Source organism: Pyrgilauda ruficollis, unplaced genomic scaffold, assembly GCF_017590135.1.
Source record: "Pyrgilauda ruficollis isolate IOZ18807 unplaced genomic scaffold, ASM1759013v1 scaffold361, whole genome shotgun sequence".
Lineage (NCBI taxonomy): Eukaryota > Metazoa > Chordata > Aves > Passeriformes > Passeridae > Pyrgilauda > Pyrgilauda ruficollis.
Window position 1 is genome coordinate 18,482 of NW_024525057.1, and position 14,825 is coordinate 33,306.

Consider the following 14,825-nt stretch of genomic DNA (forward strand, 5'->3'; position numbering starts at 1 on the left):
TGACTAAACCCCGGCGTCTTCGGCGTAACTTTTTTTTTTTTTTGTGTGTGTGTGTGTGTGTGTGTGTGTGTGTTGAAGGCCACCAGACTGGAGCCTTTGCTGTGTTTTGGGGAGAGGAGAAACGAGGGAGAAGGGAATCAGCCCAGCTTCGGGAATTCCAGCTGAGGAGAGAAAAGTTTTATTGTGTCTGCTCTCGTTTTCCGCAGATAAGAGCGGGCAAAGGGAGGAACCGATCACGGGGTCACTTCCTAAATTCCCACATTTAGATTAATTATTACACTCTTCCCCACGCACCGGGCTCTTAATTAGCCGGGAAGTTTTCCTGCTGGAAAAATCCGGGAGTGAAAGGCGCTCTGCCCCGCCGGGAAGGGAGATGAGAGAAATCCCGATTTTTCCTGGGGGATCCCAGGCCGGGTGACATCCCGGAGGAAGGACAGCAGAGGTGGCTCTTCCCTCTCCTGCCTGATTCCCATCCCATCCCCGGGAATGCCGCGGTGATGTGGAAATCGCTCCTGGAAAAAATTCCAGGGGGTTTCAGAGATGCCCGCAGCCGCTTTCCCTCCTCTGTCCCCAGCAGTCTCAGCGCTCACCCCGCTCCAAACGCAGCTTCTCCAGGAGCTTGGAAAACTGGGATAATTCCACCTGGAAATAGTCAGGAGAAAAATTAAAATTAAAAAAATAAATTATCAAACCCACCCGAAAATTAGGAGAAGGTTTCATTAGGAGAGCCTGGAAGGGTGGGCTGGGAGGCACCTGCTGCCTCCGTGTTCTTCATTTCCCCCCCCAAATTCTCTCTCTGTTCACGGCTGAGAAATAAATCCTGAGAGGATTTGCTACATCTCAGTGGTTTTCTACTAAATATTAAGTATTTGCAAAGCCATCTTTAAAAAATCTGGATTTTTCAGATCGTTTGGACCAGGGGGGGGAAAAAAAATTACTTCAGATCATTCCTCTGCTGCCAATATTTTAGTTTGTATCTGACAAAATGCGCTGGGTTTTATCGAGTATTTGTTATTTTTATTCATTGTAGGAATAAAACGAGGCAGGCAGAGAGGTTTTCTCCTCATATTTAGAAAAATCTACTAAAAATCTGCAGGATTGGGATATGACTTCAAACCAAAACTATCAATTTTCACTGTTTTTTCCTGAATTTAAGAATGATTCTGAGAAATTTTAAAAATAATTCACAATAACCAATAAGGTGCCATATAAATTCATTGTCCAAGTGCTGTTAAGAATCCAAATCTTCATTTAAGAGGTCAATTTGGATTAATTGATGCAGGAGAAGTAAATTTAGATACCCCACAGCACTGCAAGCCTGATATTCTTCTTGCTCCTCGGGAAATATAAATTTTAGAGGTAAAAAGTACAACCAAGTCCTTGATAACTCCAGTAACAAGTCCCAGCTTATCTGTTTAGTCTTTTTTCTAATGTAAATATTTGTATTTCTGTTCCTATTGTCTGTGACTTTCGAGCTCAGTTTCTTTTCCGGGCTGGGTCAGTTTTTTACTCATTTTAAAGATTTTTCTTCCCGTTTTTTGTCGCCGAGGTTGGGATTTGAAAGCTTTAAAATATTTCTGTCAGAGACAACTGGCCCTGGACCCATGAAAAACTTTGTGAAAGCTTAAAATCCGGGCATAAATTCCCTTAAATTCAATATTTGCATGGCAGGGGAATGCCCTGATTTTCACTTTTTCCTGTTTTTGTTTATGAGATGTGGATGCATCAAAGTTTTTGCAGGATTTTTTAAGAAGTGGCTGCAGGGTTGCTGATTTTGTGAGGATTTCCAAGCTTCAACATTTCCAGCAGGGCCTCATTTCTGCCAAAATCAGGGAAATCTGAAAAGCCGAGCTGAGTGCAGGCCCAAAAAACCAAATTACAGCACGGAGAGGAGAACAAAAACCCAAAAATCAGGGCCAGGGAGGAACGGGGAAAGAGGAAGTAAAAATCAAGATGTAAAGAGGGAATTTTGACCCAGAGATTTTAGCTTTGCATGTGGAAGTGAAAATCAGGGTTGGGGGTGAGCAAAGGGAAAGGACAGAAGTGAAAAGCTCAGCCTCCTGTGGAAAAAAAAAAAAAGCTGGGAAATACCTGAAAATGGGGAATTCTCTCGTATTTTGGGAGGTGGTTGTGGCTGGGGAATAAAAGTCAGGGCTGGATGGAGTAAAGGAGCTGCTGATCCTGTTTTTAAAGAGCAAACAGATCAGAAAAGAGAAATAAAATCAGGTTGTGACAAACTTCAGCCAATTGTAACTGCCTGGACTGAAGTCAGAAAATGTTAAGAGGAAGGAAAATCTCGAGCTGCAACTCAGAGGACGCAATGCAGGGCTGGTTCCTCTTCCAGAGGGCAAAAGAGGAATTAAAAACGAGCTGGATTTTTATCTCTGGGTTTGTTTTTTGGGGGTTTGGGGGGATTTTGTGGTGGCAGTGCTGTGGAATTAGGGAAACAGCAATGGGCTCTAAAGAAAATCAGACAAAATAATTCAAGCTCCGATTTTTGGCAGAGGACATGGAGAGAGATCCCAGATGTCCACGGAGTTCCAGCAGGTTGAATTTGCTTGGGGAATTCAAGGAGCTACAAGAAAAATCAAATTTTTCATCATCAAACCAGTGTGAACAGTTAAAAAAAAATCAGAATCTTTACGTTCAGAAATCTTTATATTTCTCATCAAAATCCCAGCGAATCCTGTGTTCTTAAAGGTTTGATGGATTCTGACACCAAAGAGCACAAATATTTTGGGGAAAGTCCTTAGTTCAGGTCATGATTTCCATCTATCCACTCGAGGGTGAGGTCTGAAAATTATTTGCTTTATGCTCCTGAAGGAAAGAAAGGAATTGTTCAGTAAATTGGGATTAAACATTTGATTGAGGCCTGATTTTCCACGGCCTTGCTCTGGATTTCTGCTTGGGCAGCTCTGTTAAGAGCTGCTGATATAAATCAAACCATTGGGTTCTGCTACTTGAATTTATTTATTGACAATTACAGAGATTTTGGAAAGCTCATTTTCTGTATTTTTCATCTCAGAGCATTTTTCATTTCACGTCATGCTGGGTGTTTCAGAGGTGCATCAATGAAGAAAAATTTCTGCCCAACCATTGGGAAAAATCAGGTTTAAAACGGTAGAAATCCACAATGAGGAGTAAAAATAAGATGCATTTTAAAGAATATAAGTTATGGTAATACAATGATATTTTAAAAACTCACTATCTTAGGTCCTTTGGTTCTCCAGGAAATGGGGAGAAGAATTTTTTATCCAGGTTGGAACACATTTTAGTGCAGCAACAAATCAACCACCACGCTACCATTTAGCAGCGGGCATGTGTGGAATTTATCATTTCAGAGCTCAGATTCTGTAATCAAATTGAAAATCCTTGATTAGAGAATAACAAAGGTGCCAACACTTGGGGAAAGAAGAGAATTCCCATCCCAGCAGATCGGGAATAACTCCCAACACCCGCTTGGCCCACCCAGATTTTCACCGCAGCTTCTTCCCCTTGCTTTGACTTCTTAATGAAACAGAGGAAACTGAGGGTTCTGCTCTTTCTGGCGCAGGTGGTGGCCCTGGGGGACGTTCCCGACGGGACCCTGGTGACGGTGATGGCCGGGAATGACGAGAATTACTCGGCGGAGCTGCGCAACGCCACGGCCGCCATGAAGAACCAAGTGGCGCGCTTCAACGACCTGCGCTTCGTGGGCAGGAGCGGCAGAGGTACGGGGGGGCTCCAGCTCCATCTCCTGCCCCTGGACAGGAGCTGGGAGTCGTTATCCACCAGGGAACGCTGGAAAATCCAGCGCAGTTCCATTCCAAAGGCGCGGGACGGGTTTCCGCGTTTCCGCCCGCGTCGCTCTGATTTTTAAGCGGTGAAATCCCGTTGGGGAAAAAAGATGAAAACCCACCCAGAGAGTGACATTTTGACTCTGGTAGCCACTCTTGCTAATTTAGGCAGCACAATGTTACCCGTGGTTAGGTTTCAGTGGCAGATTTTCAATTTAAAATGAGAATTTTCATCTTGCGGTTGTCTCGGGGCTCCCCAGCACTCTCTGCAAAAACTGATTTTTGCAACAGAGAGAATCAGGCTAAAAATACAAATAATTCCCACTTAGATCTAAAAATTTCACAGGTTCCTGACCTGCTGAAGGCTCTTTCTGTGACCTTTTTTCCTCTCAAAATTCAAGTCAGGGCAGTTGATGTCTCCTGCAATATGGAGAGGAGAGACCAGGCAGGGCAGAGGGGTTCAAAATCTGATTTATCTCTGCCATAACCAGTAGTTACTGGTAGAAATAAAAAGGCTTGTGGAGCATAAATAACAAATAAGAGTTGAAACTGAATTAGAGTGGAATTATACAAAAATATTAGGAAACTGCAAATAGCACCTGACACATTGCCCGTGAGTGGGCAGGTGCACAAAGTTTCATCCAAAAAAATTAGCAGAATACCCCTTAAAACCTCACTCCTTAATCTTAAATCCCATAAATTCCAAGAGAAGCACTTAAACAAATAGAATGGTGAGGGGACTTCAGGGAGGTTGGGTCAAACCCCCAAAGAGAAGCCAGTGAGTCGGGGCTCAGAAAAGCTCAGGAGACGGAGCAGCCTCAAGGTCAGGGATGAAAATCCATCACATTTCCAGTATGAATTCAGGTGTGAATACAGAATTTTATGAATACTTGTGAATACGGAATTTTATTCCGTATTTTCCTTCTGTTTGTCTTTAAAATTGGAACGGGGCATTGCGCTATTCTGGCGTTATTCCACAACAATTTAGTGACAGGGCAGCACCTCCTGAACTTCAGGAGGTCTCATTTCAGAGCAATTTGTGCTCTGGTGTCCCTCAGAAGTCAGGGAATGCTGCCCCTTCCTCACCACTTTCCCCTCCCTCTGTTCCCATGTGACACCCGAGCCGTGTCCTGGTTCCACACAGGGATTCCTGATTTTCAGGAGAGTCCCAAAGCTGACCCACTTCTGGCTTTTATTCCAAACGGGAGATGTGTCAGGCTGGAGAGCGAGGAAGTTCTCCTGATTATACACAACAGCCTTTCCTCGCCTTTGAAGTGAAAAGCACCCGTGGACACCCTTCCAACACAAACAGCGCCACAACGCCGCGAAAGCGCGGCCCTGCCGCAGCACTAAATACATTTTAGGAATAAAATCCCCATCCAGTTTTCCTCTGGGTGCTGCAGCGTTTTTAGCTGAGGGTACAGAGGCAGCTGCCTCTCAAATTGTGTTGTTTGGGCCGTCTTCAAATGGAAAACACCCGCAGCTGAGAACGTCGCCTTGTAATGCCAGCGAGGAATAATAATAGGGTAATGCAGAGCAAATTATATCCATTTACTGAAAACATGAGAGATGCTGTAATGTCTAAAAGTATCAGTCATTAAACGTGGTCATTTGGAATATTAAAGGTACCACCTTTTCAGTAAATGGAATTTGCATTATGATTCAGAGCTGACTGTTTAGAAGATTCAAATGAATAGCTGGCAGAGTGCTGGAGAAGCTCATAAAAACAAACCTGTAGTTCAGTTCCTGGCCATGGTAATGAGGCTGGAAATCATAACAGGCAACTGGGGGAGCCTCAAGGTCAAAATCCAGCAGCTGGGACACAACAGGCCCTATTTCTTGGGAATAGGGAACCCTTTCCCTGCTCCTTTAGCCAGTCACACACCAACCTGGGCTTTCCAGGTGTGCTATCCAGACCCAGGTGCTGAGGATCCTTTAAGTGGATTTGGGAATGCTGCGTGCTCTTAGTCAGGCTCCCAGGTTCAACATCCTCACCTGCCCATCTTTGGGGCGGTGACTAATGGATGCTTTTGTTTACTCCTCCGCCAGGGGATTGTTTTCCAAAGGTGGGGATTGTTTGCCTTTGTGCGGGATTTGGGAGCTGCTGTTCTGCGGCATTTGCACAAAGCCTGCAGCAGGAGGTGGCTGCTTCAAAGGGCACTGCTGCCTTTGATACTTGGCTGCAGGAAAATGAACCCCGACTTTGTTTGCCGTGGAATATTTGAGCTGGGATCAGCTCAGTGCCACCGGTGATAATGCAGTGCCAGGGGCGTTGTGCGAGCAGGGACTGAGAGTTCACCTCGGTTCAGGCCACAATGGAGGCTCCTTCTGTCCCTCAGGGGATTTAAAATCCTTGTTTTAAATCCCTGATGGAGAATCAGGAATGGTTTTGAGTGGTGATCATCAGAATCCCCATTAAAATCCCCTCAGCAGCCACAGCTCTGTCCCTTCCGAGGAGGAAATTCCCATTCTTGACACGCTTCATAAATAAGTTCAATTTCTTCCGTGAAATGCAGCAAAACAGTATGTATCAAAGATTATTTTCCATGTTTTCCTCCTGGTTTTGGGAGGGTCACAGCGAATCCCCCTGATCTGGGGGCTGATTTCCCCTCATCAATATTTGGCACCAAATATCAGCCAAAGCTTCAGCCTCATTCCGTGCCCAGCACTCAGGGTTTGCCCTGTGCTGCTCAGCATTGTTTTGAGCTAAAAACCCAAAACATTTGATTTTCTTCGCACCCAAAATAGAAGTGAGACTGTCACAGGTTACCAAAACTCGGAGATGTGATAGGAAAGCAATTTGGCTTTTTCTTCCTCAACCAAAGAGATTTCCATTGGATTTGGCCGGGATCCAGGGCTCTGATTTCTCAGCCCAGTTGGAGAATGCTGCTGGGCAAACCTGCCCGTCTGGCTCGGGAGTCATTTCGGGAAGAAAAATGTCCTTTTAAAACTCCAGCCAATCTCAGCCTCCCCCCTTGGCCTGATTACCTGCTTAAAACAAAATTAATCTTGATTTTTCGCCCTCCGTTCGCGAACATTCCAAGCTTCCAACTGCTCCTGCTGCAACGTATCCCTGTTTTTTTAGTGGATAAAGAACCGGTTTAGGTCACTCTGATGAAATGGATCTGATGCAAAAAGCCTGACATTGTAGAAGTTCATTGGCTAAAATTAAAAATAAATAGTTATTTTGGAGAGGGAAAGCTCTGTGGCTTGGGGAACATGACATATTTTCCTCATGGAATCATTAATCCCAGTTCCTATCTTCTTGAAGAGGATGTAAGATTCCAAAAATCCCAACAAATAAACATGTTTTCCAGATGAAAATGATTATTAATGGGTTATCCTAAGAGTAGCTAATGGAGAAGTGTCTTGGCTTGCTGCAGGAGATCTCAATCTAAACCTGAGAGTTGCAGCTCCAGGAGAGTTTTAAAAACTGCACCTTGGGAAGGATGGAAAATTAAATCCATGCGGATATTTCCTCAGGATTAGAGGAACTGGAGTAAATTTTGTGGTATTTTTCAATTTCCACAGAGCCAAAGCAGGTGTAGCTTTGTAGAACACGAGAGGTTTTTACCAAGCACAATTTCTGCCCTCAGGACTCTTCCCTCTGGATATCATTCCCAGGGAAAAAAATTCACTCTGAGACAAAAAATCTCAAAAATACTCAAACTCCAAAAATTACTGGCCGGGATTCCAAATCCAATTATTTTTATTGGTCTCCCCAAGCCAGAATTTTGCTCCTTCTGTGCAGGTTGTGTTATTTGAGCACTTGGTTGAAACGGGTTTTATTTTTTTGACTGAAATGCACTCAAAATTATAAAAGTATGTGCAAAACAGAGGATGCTGCCCTTCAGCAGGGTCGTAAAACCAGTATTAAGCAGGCGTCCAGCTTCTGATCCAAGCCTTTGGAATGCTGAAGGGGACGTGGGATCAGATCCTGGAGTCACAACAAGCAGAGTTTCCCAGATGGGATGAAAATAGGAGAAATTCATCAGCAATCAACAGGAAAAAAGGGTCAATTGATAGAATTTAAAAACAAGTATTTATTTGGAGTTTGGATTGAAAAGGATGTGGCATTTGAAGGATGCTACAGCAAGTGGAAGGGAATGGGAATTTTCTTTGGCTTTTGGGAAGAAATTGAGGGTGGGGAGGGGCTGGGATGGATTTCCCAGAGCAGCTGTGGCTGCCCCTGGATCCCTGGAAGTGCCCAAGGCCAGGCTGGAGCAGCCTGGGACAGTGGAAGGTGTCGCTGCCCAGGGAACTGGATGAGTTTTATTGTTCCCTCCAATCCCAAACCATTCCATGATTTCATGACTCAGTGAAAGGAAGGGGTGGTGTCCTGGGTGTGTGTTAGAGGCTCATTGTGCTTCCATGACTCTTCTCCAAGGACTCTTCTCCCTCCATTCTGTGCTGAATGGTGAATTTCCCCCTGAAAACCAGAGGCCAGGAGCGGTACATTTATTTTGAAGTGATTTAGGGTGGCTTGGCTGTGTCATTAATTTGAGCCAAGATTTCTGTGCAATCCCAGTGAGGCTGAGCAGCAAACCCAGCCCTGCAAGGGGATGGAAACCTTGGCAGGGAAGTACTGGAAGGAGGGAAGGAGAGGAAAAGCCTTTCCCAGTGCCTGAGGTGCCTTGGGCTTGCTCCGAGCAGCTCGGGTTGTGCAAATCTCCAGTTGTGGAATTAACCCCATGGATGGTGCTGCTCCTCACAGGGGCTGGACTCCCAAAAACTATCCAGGATGGCCTTTGGCAGGGATGGGATGGCAGGAGAAGGGAGAGGAAAAGCCTCTCCCAGTGCCCAGGGTTCCTTGGGCACACTCACTCCAAGCAGCTGGATTTAGGAATCCCTGATTGAGGAATGAACCCCATGGATGATGCTGCTCCTCACAGGGGTTGGACTCCCAAAAACTATCCTGTGGGATGAGGCTGAGCAGCAAACCAAGCTCTCCAAAGGGATGGAAACCTCAGTGCCAGGAGAAAAGGAGAGGAGAAGCTTTTCCCAGTGCTCAGAATTCCATGGACACTGCTCAGAGCAGCCAGGGGTATGAATTTCCAATTGTAGAATCAACCCCATGGATGATGCTGCTCCTCACAGGGCTTGGACTCCCAAAAACCATCCTGAGAGACGAGGCTGAGCAGCAAACCCAGCCCTCCAAAGGGATAAAAATCTCAGCAGGGATGTGGTGGCAGGAGAAGCAGGGAAAATCCTTTCCCAGTGGCTGAAGTTCCTTGGGCTTGCTCTGAGCAGCCGGATTCAAGAATTCCTGATTGAGGAATTAACCCCATGGATGATGCTGCTCCTCACAGGGGTTGGACTCCCAAAAACCATTTTCTGGGATGAGGCTGAGCAGCAAACCCAGCTCTCCAAAGGGATGGAAAGCTCAGTGCCAGGAGGAAAGGAGAGGAGAAGCTTTTCCCAGTGCCCAAGGAGCTCCCTCACTCCGAGCATCTGGATTTGGGAATCCACAACTGGGAAATTAACCCCATGGATGATGCTGCTCCTCACAGGGCTTGGACTCCCAAAAACCATCCCATGGGATGAGGCTGAGCATGCCTACAATGGCTCTGCCAGCTCCCAAAAACCCCCTCTCTGCCTCGTTACTAAAAATTTCATCGCGGCGAATAAACTCCCGCTCCGAACGCGTCAACAGGAGAAAAATAATGGCAGAGGGCTCGGAGGACTTCCTGTCTCCGGGAGCATTCCTGCTGTAAACAGTGGCCATGCCAAGTGCTGAACCACTGCCCTCAGTCCAATAACAATAAATCTATTTTTTGGTTCTGCTCAGCTCCGCTTGCACATTTTTGCAGCGGCGAGGATGAGGCAGACGCCACGCTCGGAGCGTTTTCCCAAATTTTTTTTTCTTTGCCCTGATAAAAGGGCTTCCCAGAATGTTGTTTAGGGAAAACAAAGTACCTCTCTAGATGAAAAGGTTACATAGTTTCGAGAGATCTGTTTGCCCTGCAGCTTTTTTTCTTGTCGGTTTTATATTTGTTTTTAAATTTGTTTTTATTTTGCTGTTTGGTTTTTGGTGCCACCCTTCAGAACTCCTGGAGTTCCGGTCAAAATATACAGATTTTTGTGGGTGTGTGTGTCCCCATATCTCAACTCCAATAAGAGCAACTATTTTGTCACCAAAATAAAATCCTGCTGGGAGATAAATCAGACTTAGGGCTGGCCAGAGAACTTGAGCAGGAGTGAGGATGCTGCAAATCAGTGGCTCACAATCGCTGTCAGGAGAGTCTTTTCCAGCACAGTCATGTGCATAAACCCTCATCCAGCTGAATCAGTCTCTGTTCCCTTCCAAAAACTCTTTAGGAGCAGAGAAAAAATACTAAAATTAGGCTTTTTAAATATTTTTTATTATGTTAACACTATGTCTCTCCATCTTTTTTGCCCCCATTCTGCTCCCCAATGTTTTCCCCACCATATTATGTCCAAAAAGTTTTCTCAGCCTCTCTGAATGATTTCCTTCATCTCTGCCCCCTCTCCTCCCTCTCTGGATGATATTTCTGGGAGTCCCCTTGGAGAGCTGCAGCCTCTGGGCACAGGGTGGGAATTCCTTGCAAACCTTTAGCACCAGGGCAGGTCTGGGGCTCAGAAAAGGATGCAAGGAAGGATCCTAAATTCCTAAACTCCTAAATTCCTGTTGCCTTTTCCCACCGAAGGTGCGTGGGGAGGAGGTTCTGGAGAGGGAAGGAGCTGCCTGGAGGGCTCAGTGCCATCAGAGCTCTCCAGCGGGGCGGTGCTCGGAGCTGTGCGTTCACATCAGTTCCCTGAAATTTAGGGAGGAACTGAAGGAAAAGCTTTGGCAAAGCCACAAACTTTCCACAGGCTGGACTTTGTGCGTAAAGCCCTGCTCACCTCCAAGGCCACAGAGCTGGAAGCTGGCAGCTCCCAGGCTGGTAATGGCAGCGTTATCCCCCTCCCAGATATCCATCAAGTGACCCCGGGGCTTTTCCGAGCTCTGGGATCGATGGGAGCTGCATTAGTGGCATGACAGCACAGAGACTCCTTGCTCCAAGCAAATCAGCTCCGAGGAAACAGCCCCAGTGCAGCTGCTGGGCTCTGAGAGCTCCTGGAGGAAGGCTCAGGTTGGGATTGATCTGCTTCAGGTGGAATTCAGGGGGTGATCTCCTCCTGAAAGGTGCCTGTGCTCAGCTGGGCTGGGCTCTGTCTGCAGCAGCACTGACACAGCCAGAGCACACAGCCTGCAGCTGCACCGAGGGAATGCAGGCTGGAGAGCAGGAAAGAGCTTTTCCAGCAAGGTGATAAAGTTGTGGAATGGCTGCCCGGGGAGGTGCTGCAGTCACCATCCCTGGGGGTGTTTAACACAGCCTGGATGTGGCACTGGGGGCCAGGGCTTGGCTGAGCTGTTGGAGCTGGGCTGGACCCGGTGGTCTTGAAGGTCTCTTCCAACCCAGGGATTCTGGGAATTCTGGGAATTCTGGGAATTCTGCGATTCGAATCCTGTGATTCTGTGAATTCTGTGAACTCCTCACTGCAGGAACAGCCCTGATGGTGGTGGAAAGCTTCCTTGCCTTTCCTGCTCAGACAGGGCGTTGTTGCTCTTCCAGGGAATCCACACCTTCCCCGCTCCCTGCAGCTGCAGCCTCTGCCTGCAGCCGTGCCCAGGGTTTGTTCCCAGCTCCTGCCATGGAACCGTGCAATGGGGTGGGAAGGATGGGACCATAAAGATCACCTCATTCCAACCCCACTGCCATGGGCAGGGATAATTTTCCTTATCCCATGTTGTTCAGAACCACATCCAAGCTGGCCTTGGGCACTGCCAGGGACAGCCTTCCTTCTCTCAGTTTGAAGCCATTCCCTGAGTCCTGTCCCTCCATTCCTTGGAGAAGAGGGGAGGGGACAGAGGCTGCAGGTCAAGGCCAGCTGGGCTGAGGCCTCGAGGCCTTGGGGATGCTTTTCAGGGATTTCTCCAGAAATCCCCATGGACTGGGGGAAGGGGAGAGCTGAGAGGTGTAATTTGGGATTTAATCCCACTTCAGAAGGATAAATCCGCTCGTGAACCTGGGCCTTAACCTCTCTCTGTCTCTGTCATCCCTATAAAGTCTGGGGGATAATTTCTACCTCAAAAAGCTGATGAATGGTGTCAAATTAAAGCTGGGCTCAGGACTATCATTAGACTTAAGGATCCCAAAGCATTTTCAGTGAGAAGGTGGGAGAAGCTTTGCAGTGGAGCCATTTCATCCTGAACTGTCCTTTCCACCTGCTCTTCCTGTTTTTTTGCCTTTCCCTGAGCTCCTCAGCAGTGACACAGCAGTCAGGACAGTTTGTGGGATGCACTTTGTGGAGGTCAGCTCATTTCTGAGCACTCCACAAGCAGCCCAAGCTCTGCCCCCAACGAGCACTTTATTTAAAACAAAAATTATTTGGAGGAAAAAAAAAAATCCCTGATATTTAGATCACAGCTTGGAAGCAAAGATTCAGGTTTGGGGAGCCCATATGTAGAAGCATTAGAAATTTCCATTAGAGCCATTTTTGGGGAAAAAAATAACTCCACTCCCTCCAAATGTGTGTTCAGTCATGATGTTTGTGGAAATTGAGTATGTCTAATTCAAGCCTTCAGATATTTTAATAATAATTATTGTTTCTGAGGGCTGCAGCTGAGATCTCCTTGTGCAGGGGCCAGGCACCTCAAGCCCTTCATTCCTGCTGGGCTGTAATTACTGTCCCCACCCAAATTCATCAGAATTTTATGGTGGATACTGCAGCAGCTCCACTTAGAGGTAGAGGCTGCTTGGCTTTTCCATTAAATGTTCTTTCTTCCTCCCCGCTCCGTGCATTTCATGCTTTAATCCATTTTGGAAACTTGATCTGCAGGCTTGCAGTCTCAGGCAGCATCTCACCCCAAAAATTCAGCTCCAACAGGTCACTGGGGTTGTTTTTGAGGACAAAAAAGCCCATTCAGCAGATGTTGGTGTCACTCTGGTGCACAGAAACATCCACAGGAGCCACCACAAAGCCCCAAAGCCGGGATTGCCACGGCAGCTCAGGGTGCTGAGACACAAATGAGGCTCCTGGCAGCCAAATTCTTCCCAGAGCTGGAAACCCACCCTGGAATTTGCCATCAGCACCCAGGGCATTCCTGGAGCGTTGCTGTTTGGGGTTGTTGGGGTTGGCAGAGGTGACTCGTGGCTGTGTCAGCTCCTGGGCGTCACCCTGGGGTGGCTTTTGTGTCCCTGTGTCCCCTCAGGTGAGAGCCCACCTGAGAGCTGCCCCAGGGAGGAGCTGCAGAGAGCCCAGAGGAGGCTCCAGGATGAGCAGAGGGATGGAGCAGCTCTGCTGGCAGGAAAGGCTGGCACAGCTGGGATTGTTCAGCTGCACAGGAGAAGCTTTGGGCTGAGCTCAGGGTGGCCTTGCAGGGCCTGAAGGAGCCCCAGGAAACCTGGAGAGAGACAATTCCCAGGGGATGCAGGGACAGGGAATGGCCTCAAACTGATAGAAGGAAGGCCTATATTGGGTATTAGGAAGGAATTGTTCCTTGTGATGGAAATGAGGGGCTGCGATGGAATTCCCAGAGCAGCTGGGGCTGCCCCTGGATCCCTGGCAGTGCCCAAGGCCAGGCTGGACACTGGGGCTGGAGCAGCCTGGCATAGAGGAAGGTGTCCCTGCCATGGCAGGGGTGGGATGAGGTGATTTTTAAGGTTCCTCCAACCCAAACCATTCCTTGATTCTGTTGTAGGACACCCTGCCTTCAGAGGCCTCCTCTTTTTTACAGCCTCTCTTATTTCCAACCTCTCCCAGATTCTCAGGTATTTTCCTACTTCAGCTCCTCCCTGATCAATGGCCACGACATTTCCTACCCATACAACTCAACTGCCACATATTTTCATTCTCTAAACACAAACTGAGCTTTTGTGGCCTCTCTGCTCGAGGACATTGACAGGAAAATCACACCAAGGTGGCAGAAGCAGCGGCCTGAGAGAGGGAAAGCAGGAATCCAGTTGTAAAACTCCTGTTTTCCATGATATCCAGGAACTTTTCCAAGGAATTCCCACCAAATCCAAGCTGATGGGGGACAGAAGTGCCACCAGGTGACCTTTTCCACACGTGCCAGGCTGGCAGGGCAGGGAGCAGCCCAGGATGGTGTCACCACCCCAGCCCACGGCCCAGGGAAGTGAAACCCCTCAGCAGCACAGAAGTGAAACTGGCTGCACACAAATTGTCAGATTGGAGGGTTAACATCTCTCCCCCCACCCAAAAAAAAACCAAAACCCCACAGACAGAAAAAAAAAAACAGTGGCTGTTTTAGCCAGTGCCAGGGAGAGGCTTCTGAGGGCTCCAGGGGAAATGCTGAAGGTGTTGCCTGCTGCAGGGAGGGATAAAAAAGCAGCACTGAGGCAGAAATGTGGTTTGAAATTGGCACTGACACGTTTTGGCATGCTGGGTGCTCATCCCATCCCTTCTCAGAGGGAAGGGATTGGAATGTTGGTACCACTGCAGCACAAGAGAAGAGGGGGAAAGTGATTTTAGAACCTGCCTGCCACCTCCTTGAGGCAGCTGAGATTTCAGGGGGCAGCCCCAGACTCCTCCAGGGGAGCTTCCAAAGATATTTGTGCTTTTTTGGTATCCTGGGATCCAGTTAAAACTCTTCTGAGGATCGCCCAGAGTCTTTTCATCCCTTGATTCAGGCACTTGCTAGCCCAGGTAGCAGCCCCAGCCTCCTGGCCATGCTGATTTTTCTCTTTCCATGGCACCTGCATCTACCTCAGACTCCTCCCAGGCATTTTTGGGGAGGCTTTTCACCTCTCCTCCAAGGAACTGAAATCCCAGGTAGCAGCAAAACTCAGGGCCTGGGTTATATTGATTTGAACAGCCAGAAAATAATGGAAATAAACAATGGAACTGTAACACATAATTAAAAATAATAACAAACAAATAATGGAAATAACAAACAAATGGAAAATAACACCAAGAGCAACAGCAGCTCCCACATCTGCCTAGGTCAATATTTCATGTCTGCAGCTCAGGATGATATTTTTGACTTCTGAAAGAAGCAAATGATCAGGGAAAATCTCCCCAAGA

The 14,825-nt window shown here is 47.4% G+C and overlaps 1 protein-coding gene across 1 annotated transcript in view; it reads left to right on the plus strand.

Annotated features, from left to right (window-relative positions):
* The window catches only part of LOC121357999 (runt-related transcription factor 1-like), a 43,147-nt gene that overhangs the window by 1,892 nt on the left and 26,430 nt on the right, over nucleotides 1-14,825 (plus strand). The window contains exon 2 of the mRNA XM_041475825.1: nucleotides 3,554-3,710. Within this exon, the coding sequence (XP_041331759.1) occupies nucleotides 3,554-3,710 (157 nt within the window). The remainder of the gene's footprint in view (nucleotides 1-3,553; nucleotides 3,711-14,825) is intronic.